Source organism: Odontesthes bonariensis, chromosome 20 (assembly GCF_027942865.1).
Source record: "Odontesthes bonariensis isolate fOdoBon6 chromosome 20, fOdoBon6.hap1, whole genome shotgun sequence".
Lineage (NCBI taxonomy): Eukaryota > Metazoa > Chordata > Actinopteri > Atheriniformes > Atherinopsidae > Odontesthes > Odontesthes bonariensis.
In genome coordinates, this window is record NC_134525.1 from 11,067,567 (window position 1) to 11,080,172 (window position 12,606).

A 12,606-nucleotide genomic window follows, 5' to 3' on the forward strand; every position below is an offset into this window, starting at 1 on the left:
TGCATTGGCAGCCATCACAGTCGGTGGTTTCAGTGGGTCTGTCATGGATCTACTTTATTTCCCCTTATGTAAAATTAAATTCGATGTGGAGTCCGATCATTTCACCTTTTTACAGATAACTGCCAGTTAACATCATCAAGACAAACAAACATACACATTGAAAAGTTAAGTCAGATATATAATTCTGATTTATTTAATGTAGAAAATCACAAGGAACCATGCGAGTAAATACAAACAATAAATACAAATCGAGACGAGACCCACAGAATAAATTCTAATTTAAACCCACAACTAAAGAACGCAAACAAGAAACCAAGAAAACCAAGACAAGTTTCACAAACCCTGACATTTAAAACAGAATCATACTGCAGACATCAAAATAAATTATAAAAAAAATCATCATGATTTTATTCTTTTGTGTGGTCTGCATAAAGCAGTGTTTGTTTGATCATTACCTGTCAGATTTGTCCCAACTATTATTTTAACACGTTCAGGTTAACATGTCACCGAGTCAACTGTTTGGAAACAGGTCATTGGATATTAATTACACATTCAAACTCTGCGGTCCCGAGTTTTTAAAGCTGACTTGTAACATGTCAGGACAGCTCAGTTCCTACCCACCTTTATCAGCTGCAGTGATAGTTTCTCCCAAATATTGGGCAGGTTGTAGCATGTCTCAGACTATAATAACTGCTCTATAATTTACATGTACCCAGACAAGTCTTTTCACACTTGTGCTGCACCTTCACACGAAACATAACAGGAATATGAACAGGATTTGCAACAATGTTTTTGGTGATCATGATATTTCTGTACTTGATAAAAGTCTCCACAGAAGGTGAGTCTCATGTTCATTATTGCAGCTGCTGCCACATGATCACACAGCTCTGCTTGCTTCTTTCCCCTCATAGCAAGATGCTTATGTCATTATGACATGTTAGGTTGTTCTGGTTTTTAAATAACAGCTGTTTGTAACAGCCCTGCTTTTGGGTTACACCTCGGGGAACTGGCTTTTTATGTCTTTGTGGATCTGGCTGTGGAGCATTCTGTTGCCAGCGCTCTGGAAGTCTCATGTGCGGTCCAGTGAGATGGGGGTGTGCCCCCCCCTGCTGTTTGCTATTCATAAACCTGTGCAGGAGTCACTTGGGTTCTCCTGATGTTGATGCTGGATGGGTTCCTTTCTAGACCAGCTTTGTCATGACTATGGGGTTACCAGGCATGCCATGATGGAAATGAATTCTTACATGCATTGTATTGAGTGTTGCTGTGTATAACCTGCAGATGACCTTCTGTAAGATACCAACATATCAAATCAAATCAAATCAAATTTATTTGTATCGCACCTTTCATGTACAAACAATTCAAAGTGCTTTACATGAAATAAAAGCATTGCAGCAGGGAGTGTAAGAAGCATTTAAAATACATAAAAGAATATAAAGAGAAACAAATAAAATCATTGAAATGAATTTAAAAACAAGCAACAGTCCAGATAAGTTAAAAGATATTTCATGCATAGACACATGAGAACAGAAATGTCTTTAACCTGGATTTAAAAATGTCTACATTTGGTGAAAGTTTAATCTCCACTGGCAGTTTGTTCCACTTGTTTGCAGCATAACAGCTAAATGCTGCTTCTCCATGTTTAGTCTGGTCTCTGGACTGGACCAGCTGACCTGAGTCCTTGGATCTAAGAGCTCTGCTGGGTTTATATTCTCTGAACATATCACAGATGTATTTTGGGGCTTAAACCGTTCTGGGATTTGTAAACCATCAGCAGGCTTTTAAAATCTATTCTGTGACTGACTGGAAGCCAGAGTAAAGATTTTGAAACTGCTGTGATGTGTTCAGATCTCTTAGTCCGGGTTAAAACTCCAGCAGCAGCGTTCTGGATGAGCTGCAGATGTTTAATGCTCTTTTTGGGAAGTCCAGTTAAAAGAGCGTTACAGTTATGGAGTCTACTGGAGATGAATGCATGGATGAGTTTCTCCTGGTCTTTTTGGGAGAGGAAACCTTTAATTCTGTTGATGTTTCTAAGATGGTAAAAAGCTGCCTTGGTGACAGCTTTGATGTGGCTGCTGAAAGTCAGATCTGAGTCTATCAACACTCCGAGGTTGCCAACTTGGTCAGTGATTGTAATATCCTGTTTTTCTCTTTCCTCCTGAGGGCATCGTGTGCTTGTTATATGATAAAGCTGCATTTTATAAAGGATAGAAGGGAAGATGTAGCTGGGTCAGTGTAACCTTGGCTGTAGCTAGAAAGGAAAAGTAGATAAGAACGCTCAATTATACTCGAGGAGCAAAGATGTAACAATTTGCATTATGACTGGGCTGTTTAGGGCTGCATGGTGGTGTGGTGGTTAGCCCATCACCTCACAGCAAGAAGGTTCCAGGTTCAACTCCTGGCTGGGGCCTTTCTGTGTGGAGTTTGCATGTTCTCCCCGTGTATGCGTGGGTTCTCTCCGGGTACTCTGGCTTCCTCCCCCTGTCCAAAAACATGGATGTTAGGTTAATTGGTGACTCTAAAATTGTCCCTAGGAGTGAGTGTGAGTGTGTCTGGTTTGTCTCTGTGTGGCCCTGTGATGGAATGGCGGCCTGTTCAGGGTGTACCCCGCCTCTCGCCCAATGACCGCTGGGATAGGCTCCAGCCCCCCCGTGACCCGACCGATGGATTCAGCGGGTATAGAAGATGGATGGATGGATGGTGATCAGAGCAGCTCTGTACTTCGTTCTGTGTTGTTCTCTCTTGGAAGATATTATTAAAATCATCTTATCTCCTCAGAAAATAACTGACTCTGCCTTAATAAAATTTCCACAACAACTCAGAGTAAGATGAAGCAATGGTTTGACAGCGTCTGATTTGGAAAGTTTCTTAAGTGTCACCTCTTTACAGCCTGTTGCTGTTTATACTGATTTCCATCGCATGTATAACAGCAACCAGAAATGAATGCATCAGGCCTTGATATAACACAGACATTGACATGAGAGGTTGAGAAAATGCAGTTGAAGATGAAATGTAACGAGTTCAGGAGTAATACCACCTGATAGGTTCCATATTTGTGGGGGGAGTGTTACATCTTGCTTTATAGTGGTATTTTCTGTTGTTAGTTTCAGCTCAGTTAGCCATATAACAGGCTCCTGTAGCTTTGGGCTCAACCTATATAAGCAGGTGATGGTTAATTTCTCTCTCCCTCCATCCAGCAGCTGTGGCACCACCTTTGGGTGATTGGTATATCCTTCCAATGTCTAAAGACAGAGGATCCTTCACATTATTTTAAATAAATATGTGATACACTGGTCCTTGTTTTCATTTATTTAAAATCGGATAACATCACCTTAAATAAACCTTTGTCTGCCAGTCTATCTAACTGAATAAATCTTAAAAGGAAACTCTAAGATCTAAGAGGACTCTTTCTGTTAGAATATTAGTGTCCCCAGAACTTTGTCTGGTTCTGTCGGACTCAGATGTTGTTGTTAATCATCAGTTGAAAGTCAGTTTCTCTGTATCTAATGTTTCAGACGCTGAGGTGTCCTGTGTTGTCTTGAGAAGCTGTGTTTTACCATGCAGCTTTCAGGGTGGCTCTGAGGTCATCATCCAATGGATTCAGATGACATCAGGATTTATTGTCCACTCACACGACAACAACCAAAATAAGGTTTCCCACCAAGACCAGCACTTCAGAGGCAGAACGTCACTGTTCCAGGATCAGATCTCCAGAGGAAATGCCTCACTGCAGCTGACAAGGTTGAAGATTCAGGACCAGGGAAGATACAGATGTCTCACCAGAACCACCAGTGGAATCAGAGATTCAATTATTAACCTGAAAGTTGTAGGTATGAGAATCACACATTGATAAAGAAACACAAGAAAAAGAGGATCAATGCAACAAGATTTTGCCTCTGTTTTGCAGTTTTTCTTCAAACGTAATATAAATGTTCATCAGTGCACATGCGGCAAACATGATTTTAAACCTACTGGCAGTTAAAATGATCAAATATCTTGTGATCTATTTAAAGCTCAGTTATCAGACTCACGAACTGAATTCATATATTGCAGCTCCAATCAGTGAAGTCAGCATCGATCAGGTAGGAAACAGGATCACCTGCAGCTCTAACTGGATCTACCCTGAACCTGAGCTCACCTGGTCCACCAGCCCTCCATCCAACATGAGCCTCCAGAACACAACCTCAGTCCAGCAGACTGAACAGCAGCTTTACAACATCAGCAGCTCTCTGATACTTTCAGACAGTGATACTGATCTGATCTACAGCTGCACCGTCAGCAATCACAGAAATAAGAGGACAGCTACTCTGAATAAACTAGGTAAGTATTTTCAAAGACATTTGGTGTCGTGATTAAACTTTACTAAAATGGTATGTCTTGCTGTAACAGATAAAACTGATCTTCCTCATTCGGTCATAAACTGTTCCTAAAGCATCCTCATTTTGATTATTTTTCATTAATCTATTTTTTTAAATAGCATCATTAATGTATTTAATATAGACTGATGTAATTTCTTGACCTAAAGCAAGTGGTCAGAAGGGGAAAATTCACATCAGTTCACTCACATATAATTAAATATAGCCTATCACTCATGACAATAATTATTTTCCTGAGTGAAAGACGGAAGCATAAAAACTAGAAACAGAGGGATGATAGAGGGAACTCTGTCATCTCTAAAGACAGGCAGATCTGGGGCAACACTTGCATTGGCAGCCATCACAGTCGGTGGTTTCAGTGGGTTTTAGGACAGTCAGCATGATGCAGAAATGTGAAGAGAACATTTCATGTTATTCTGTTCTTTTCTTTAGTCAACTGCACATAAACAAGGTTAGTTCTTGATGCAGGTCTCCACTAACAAAGGTTTCACCTTCTGTTTCAGATACTGAGGTGTCCTGTGTTGTCATGGAGATCTGCATCTTGCCGTGTAGTTTCCAGGGTGGAGATGATACAGTTATCCACTGGATTAAGCTGACAGCTGTAAAGCTTCGTGTCCACTCTTTCTACCAAAACAGGGACCAGCTGGGAGTTCAGGACCAGCGTTTCAGAGGCAGAACGTCACTGTTCCAGGATCAGATCTCCAGAGGAAACGTCTCACTGCAGCTGACAGGGGTGAAGGTTCAGGACCAGGGCAGATACGAGTGCTTCATCAGCACCATCAGTGGAAACAAAGACACATTTATCAACCTGAAAGTGGACGGTATGAGAAACACTCAGTAAAACACCAACAAATACATTAAGACAAATGTAGAAAACCTTTTTTTTATGCTTTATTTAAGGGTGGTATTTAACTTGAAGAGAAAACTTTACGAGAACTGACATGTCAGCTTCTGTCAGTGAAACAGAGAGCTGAATCCTGTCTAAGCATGCAACAGGTAGGTGTCGGTGCTGCTTTTCACAATCTTTGTACCCAGCACATCTGCACAGCAACAGGAAGCAGTTTCTCAGTAAGACAGTAAACATCACTGACTTCTGCACATACTGTATGTTAAATCACAAGATTCTTGGTGTTAAACTCTGCAGACTGCTGCAGTTCAGATGTGTAAGCCCAGTCCCAACCTTTAAACACAGACAACTTCCCCTTTTAAATGTTGTTTTCAGAATAAGTTGTTTAAATTAATTGCAAATCCTTGAAATCCGTTCATGATACACATGGACAGGTTTACACGTTACATTGTGTAGTGTCCCAGTGATTGGAAAAGGGATATTGTGTGATTTATGTAACTACACATTTAAAACCTGCAGCCCCTGTCACGACCTGAGACACAGTTCAGATGGACCCAAAAGCAAGACTCAGAAGGCGAGGCAATCCAAAAGGGTATTTATTTTCCAAAAAACCAAAGACGCTCTCAAAGAGGATGACGATAATAGTTCAAAGTAGATTTGCACTTTTTTCTTCAAAGAATACAAAAAAAGGCGCTCTCAAAGAAGATGGCGATAATTATTCAAACTAGAATGCACTCACGCTTGACATAAACTTGGTTTGGACTGAACAAGACGAACTGACAACCAGACAAAGGGAGACAAAGACTATTTGAACATGAGGTAGGGGGACAAAGGTGGAACCAATAAGGGGCGGGGTTGAAAATCACAATGAGGGAAAGCACACAAAGGGAGGAAGTCAGGATCTGAAACGAGAGGGGAAACTGTGAGTACAAAATAAAACAGGAAGTGCATGACAGGACTGGACATGAGTGACTTGACTAAACTAAAACATACAGGACCCACACATGAAACTATTAAAGCTCAGTTATCAGACTCACAAACTGAATTCATATATTGCAGCTCCAGTCAGGAAAGTCAGCATCGATCAGGTAGGAAACAGGATCACCTGCAGCTCTAACTGGATCCACCCTGAACCTGAGCTCACCTGGTCCACCAGCCCTCCATCCAACATGAGCCTCCAGAACACAGCCTCCGTCCAGCAGACTGAACAGCAGCTTTACAACATCAGCAGCTCTCTGATACTTTCAGACAGTGATACTGATCTGATCTACAGCTGCACCATCAGCACCAGAACAAGCAGCAGGAGAGCTACTTGGAGACAAATCTGTGAGTATTTTTACTGATCTGATTTACTGCAGGATGCATTATTAATAATGACTTAAGACAGAGATACACTAATCATCTCCGGATAAAGTATCACAGAAATGAGACGAAGTTCAGGAGACATTCGGACCATCCCTGTTTCTGATGAGTCAGACTGAAGAGTTAAGAAGAAGATGCTGGATGCATTTCAGTGACTTATATCATGAAAAGATAAAAGAAGAGATCTTAAGTCAGAATCTGTTGATAAAAAGCTGAATATGTGTGTTTGATTCTGTGTTATTTCAGCTTCAGTTATTGGCAGATACTCTGAAGCAACGATCTCCTGCTCTGCCTCAAACACTTCTCTAACAAGCCTCATCTGGAGATTCAACCACAGTCAGATCATCCTGAACAAAACTGGTCCTGATGTTACCCCCACAGTGTCAGAGGAGTGGAGGCAGCATGTGAAGGATGTTTCAGAGTCAGGCAGCCTCACACTACAGGACTTAACTTCACATCAGGAGGGAACATACACATGTGAGCTCAGCAACTCTGAGGAGACGATGATAACTGACATCTCTCTGAGGATGAATTCAGGTAAAATAACAAGTTAGAACCTTAAGAATAAACAGTTATCTGTATATCAGCATGATTCTACAGATATTAAAACACAAAGCATCCAGAAAACCTTCAATTATCTGATTCTTCTAACGTTTCAGAGAATTCAGCCAATGTTTTGGGCATCATCATCGGGGTGACTGCAGCAATTTTGATCGTAGCAGCAGTCGGTCTGATGGTTTGGAAAAAAAGAAAAGGTTAAACAAAGATCTGACTTAACTTTACATTCATACTGTCTGTTGTTTGCTTTGATGTTAACGTCTGAACTCAAACTTTTCTCAGGTCAACAAAACAGCTCAAGGTCAAACGGGTGAGACACAAACGTAAGTAAATGTTCTGTATTAAAATGCTCTGCTGCTCTGTATGATCTGCAGTTTGTATGTTCAAGGAGAAAACTGAGGTCATAAACGGATTAATTTCCTTGAGGGACATTTAAATGTTTTTTTTCCTGATTATTTTATGGAGGCATGCTCTTTAACTAATAAATCAAGTTGAAATCTCACATTGTGTTTCTTAATTTTGTGTTTCTTGTCTTTTTGTCTGAGTGTTTTGTACATGTTGTTAACAGAGTCGGGGAACTTCAAGAAACTGATGAAATCCTGTTTGACTCCAACAATGAGACTCCTTCACATGTTCTGATGAAGACTCTGGTGCTGTTCTGTGACTGTACTGAATGATTAGATTGGAAATTAGTTGAATTCAGTGAACAACAACTGGAAACAAAACAATAATATGATAATGATTGTGCTGTGTATTACACATAAATGTTTTATATTTGAGTATTTTAAGATGCAAAAAATGTTTAGTTCTTCCTGTTGTCTGAAATATAATTTAGATATAAAAACTCGAATAGATATAATTGAAATATAAATCAGAATTAAGGTGGATGTTGAAATAATTGTGGGTTTCAGCTCAGCTGAGCAGAATGTTGATCCACAGAGAGCTGCTGAAGAACAACTTCAGTTCTGGGATTCAGATCTTTTGGACCAACCCTTCCTCCTGTTACTTTTCATTTTGTAATGTGATTTGAATTACTGAAACACTGCTTCCAGATTTATAGTACTTTGCACACAAATTTATTCTGTTTCACAAGAAACAGCTTGTCACCATCTTATAAACTGCACTTTGGCAAATACATAATAATTATAATAATAATAACTTGGACTTATATGGCGCCTTTCAGGGTACCCAAGGTCACTTAACAAGAGAAAAGAAGAGGGGAAGGGTAGGGCCGGAGGGGTGGGTTTAAGAATAGGACATGGAGAAGAAATGTGTTTTTAGATTCTTTTTGAACTGTAGTAGAGAGGGGGCAGAACGGATGTGAAGTGGCAGATTGTTCCTTAGGGTAGGGGCAGTTGAACAGAAGGCCCTATCTCCAGGGAGGTCCTTGTCTGAGGAGCGCAGAAGCCGTGACTGGGAGTAGGGGTGGAGGAGATCAGAGATTTACTTAGGTGCAAGTGAGTGGAGAGATTTGTAGGTCAAGAGAAGGATTTTATAGGTGACGCGTGCTTTGACTGGGAGCCAGTGAAGTTGCTTTAGGATGAGGGTGATGTGCTGCCAGGGCTTGGTGTGAGTTAGCACCCTGGCAGCTGAGTTTTGAACATACTGCAACCTGTCAAGGGCCTTACTGGGTAGCCCAGGCAGGACACCATCGCAGTAGTCCAGGCGGGAGGAGATAAATGAGTGGATGAGGGTCTCTGTTACTGAGTCGGATAATGAGGGCCGGAGTCTTGAAATGTTTCTGAGGTGAAAAAAGGCAGATTTAGTGATACTCTTGATGTGGGACTGAAATGAAAGGGTGGAGTCCAGGATGACCCACCCAGGTTCCGTACCTCTGGTGATGGAGAGATGGAACAGCCATCTATGACCAGGGCCAGATCACCAACCTTCTTCAGCAGGGGTGCCGGGGCCACCACCATGAGCTCCGTTTTGCTGCTGTTGAGTTTGAGGAGGTTAGAGGTCAACCAAGCTTTGATTTGCTGCAGGCAGTTGTTGAGTTGCGTGGGTGGGAGCTGAGAGGAGGGGTTTGTGCTGATGTACATCTGAGTGTCATCAGCATAGCAGTGAAAACTGAGTGGTTAACTGCTGCAGTGACAGAGTTGGAACCTTTCAGAGAGGTAAGACTGGAACCAAGAGAGTGCTGTGCCAGTCAGGCCAATGTGTTTAGAGAGACGGGTGAGGAGGATGGTGTGGGATGTGTCAAAGGCTGCGGACAGGTCTAGGAGAATGAGGATGGTGATGAGACCATTGTCTGCAGTGACCAGGAGGTCATTGGTGATTTTGATGAGGGCGGTTTCAGTACTGTGGTGGATTCTGAAACCGGACTGGAGAGGTTCGAAGAGCTCATGGTGGGACATGTGGTGTTGGAGCTGGGCAGCCACTGCTCTTTCCAAGATCTTACTCAGGAAGGGGAGGTTGGATATCGGGCGATAGTTGTTAGGGTCATCTGGGTCCAGTCCAGGCTTTTTGAGGGTTGGAATCACAGCTGCCGTTTTGAAGCTGAGTGGTACCACGCCAGAGCTGAGTAATGCATTGATGATGGTCACCACTAAGGGGCAGAGGGTGGAGAGACAGGCCTTCACCAGGGTCGCGGGCAGTGGGTCTAGACTGCTGGATGAAGCCCCGGCTTTGGTGATGAGGTCGGAGGCTTGGTTGGCGTCCAACAGGGAAAAAGAGGAGAAGCAGCACAGTGGAAAGCAGACAGATGGGTGAAAAGAAACCATTTTAGCAAAGCATTTTATAGCTCTGAACAAGAACATGAACTACTTATTCCTATATCTATCATTATTTCATTGTGCAGCCATGAAGGAATGCCCCACACATCAGGATCATGCAGAATGCTCGGTTTCTAGAGCTTTTGTGGAAAATCCGGTGGATATGAAGTGTAGGTAGGACAGTCTACTAAACTTATTACAAACCTTTTACCTTGATATGATTTTGAAATGTTTAAATGCAATACTGGTTTTAGAAAAGACTTCAATGACTGTAACAAAAGAGGAGCTGCTCTGTCATTACTTTCTTATCTGCTAATAATAAGGTGTTCATTCATTCATATTCTTGTTGTTGTGACAAGCAATAATACAGTGTTTAGCCACAGTTTTAGCTTCTGTGAATAGATTTTATTCATTATTTCTTGTCTTCAATGTTTTGTGTACCACAAGGCTGGATTATTAGACACAGTTCAGGTCAGGTCTGCATAATCTGATAAACTGTCAGGAATGGACACCCCTGTTGTATCATATCTGCCATGATGGGTCCTGCAAATTAAATATTCTATACTGTAATACTGCTAATGTTGGTACTAAAATGCAATGCTGCTTTAAAGTTGTTACAGTTCTACTCACACACGTACAGAGGCTCAGTTTTACATCCAAATATTGTTTATTATCCATGTAAACAAGACAAACATCATGTCTTACTCATACACATTATTCACACAGACACATTAGACAGATGTTATTTTTCCAGTTGGATATTTATATGAAATGAGTTTGTCTGTCAGTTCTTTTCACGTGTCAAACATTTGTGCATCAATCCAAAAATAAACAAAAATCATGCAAAAGTAAAACATGTTGTGATGTTTTATGACTAAAATTGAACAGATAATTGTGAAAATACACAAACACCAGAGAAACTATTTGCAAATGGATGCTGCGTCCTACTTAAAGACATTATACGCCCACAGGGGCGCAGATGGTATTTTTGAGTGAGGTGGTTGATGGCGTAGTGAGTTAAGCAGACGCCCCATGTACAGAAGCTACAGTCCTTGCTGCAGCTGGCCCCAGTTTGAGTCCCACATCGGACAACCCTTTGCTGCATGTCTTTCCCCCTCTCTCTGCCCCCTGCTTCCTGTCTCTCTTGAACTGTCCTCTCCATTAAAGGCATAAAAGCCCCCCCCAAAAAGTGATATTTTTTTTGTAATTTGGGCATAAACTAGTTACTTTTGTAATCCTCTATGTGCCAATAGTTTGCACTAAAAAGCCATTATTATCATCCAGAATTATTTGAAATTATGGATAAACAACAATGGACATTGTAAAACACAGGTCTACCCAATTAACACCAGCCATTAGGGCCGGCACGGTATATGTATTCGTACCGAACCGTCACGGTACGGGGGTCACGGTTCGGTACGCGCATTTCCACGCAGAATACACACGGTACGGAAGTTTTCTGAACGCAGAACTGTTATTTTGCAAGAGTTTCCTTCAGGACCCATTTAAACACTGCCACATGCAAGCTCTGATTGGTCCGTAGAGATATACGCTTTCGGACAGAGTAGTTATAAAAACGCAGTTATCAGAACTGTCCTACTCGAATTTCGTTCTGATAACTGTCTTTCCCCAGCGGAACTGTTTCAGTATGCATTGCACATGAGTCGGGACTGATGCGCCGCGCGCAGCCGTCCGCGTTAAGCCTGATTCTTACTCGGCGCAACCGCGCAACTGTTCTGGCTCGAGAACCATTAATGACGTCATCGAAAGCGCCAGCCCCTTCACAGTTCCTTCAGCTCATAAGCGCAGTTTGCGCCGAGTATGCGTCACATTTGCAGTTCTCTCCAGACCAGCGGGCGTCACTGTTGAGGAAACAAGCTGAAAAGCATACGAAGAAAGCATACACAATGCCACCTGTGGTGTCACGTCAGCAGAGGCTGGCACATCTGATGCGGAATGAATTTACTCTGGGTGTAGAACTGTATATGTATCTCAGAGCTAAGCGGCTGCGGCAAAAACAGAAGAGATGGTGGATTGTTCGTCCTTTGCAACAAGACGAACTTTGTCAAACGTTGTCCCAGTGTAACTTCATAGGCGTGTCGTACAGATGTTTGTAGAGGCGCACCCTCTCGGTCACCGCGGTCTCTGCAGTGTTCATTTTTTCTTTTTCTTGGTCAGTTGTTTCCGGTTGAGCGCGCGCGAAGTCAGAAAAAAAGTTGTGTGCGCGCCCTGTTATGGAATTATTGTCTTAACTCCCTACTAAGATTTTGCTTACCATCCTATTACATCTGATGAGAAGTGAAATATAGACTTTCAATGTTTGTGCCGGCCGGCCACGTGTTTATTTTCTTCTGCAAAAGAGGTCAGTCCTCACCAGTCAGCGTTCGTGGTGAGAAGAGACCCAGAACAAAGGAAATCAGAAGCATTTATACAGAAAGAGGAGGGTTTGGACTTTCAGGTGACACCTGAAAGAACACACCGTGTGTATTCTCCAACTGTCTCCTTGCCACACCCCCTGGGGGAAAGTCTCGCACTTTGGGGAGATGCAGAATCCGGAGACAATGGTCATTTGAATGATTATTGTCAATGTGTTAATCAACAGACACATGGTCTGCAGACATTGGGTCTACAACAAGGTGTCTTTTAAGATACAAAAGGTTAGCAGACATCGAATTTACCATAACAGCCCTTGCGCCGCGCGAGGATTTTCTAGCTTGCGACGGGGGGCGTGGCGGAATTTTGGGTCACG

General features: G+C 42.2%; 1 protein-coding gene across 1 annotated transcript; it reads left to right on the top strand.

Moving 5' to 3' along the window:
* The first annotated feature begins 749 nt into the window (after positions 1 to 749).
* Positions 750 to 10,695, top strand: LOC142370314 (CD276 antigen-like). The gene is made up of 9 exons (XM_075452818.1): positions 750 to 838; positions 3,516 to 3,830; positions 4,054 to 4,320; positions 4,880 to 5,197; positions 6,283 to 6,549; positions 6,832 to 7,122; positions 7,245 to 7,340; positions 7,426 to 7,466; positions 7,712 to 10,695. Exons 1-8 carry the CDS (start codon positions 787 to 789, stop codon positions 7,455 to 7,457), a joined length of 1,638 nt encoding a protein of 545 aa, XP_075308933.1. The 5' UTR covers positions 750 to 786; the 3' UTR covers positions 7,458 to 7,466; positions 7,712 to 10,695.
* Positions 10,696 to 12,606: the final 1,911 nt, after the last annotated feature.

Excerpts from the sequence above, each read along its gene's own strand:
- LOC142370314 (XM_075452818.1), top strand. The coding sequence starts at position 787 with ATGTTTTTGGTGATCATGATATTTCTGTACTTGATAAAAGTCTCCACA. Across the intron at positions 6,550-6,831 it reads AGCTACTTGGAGACAAATCT|CTTCAGTTATTGGCAGATAC; the intron begins GTGAGTATTTTT and ends GTGTTATTTCAG. Across the intron at positions 7,341-7,425 it reads GGTTTGGAAAAAAAGAAAAG|GTCAACAAAACAGCTCAAGG; the intron begins GTTAAACAAAGA and ends AACTTTTCTCAG.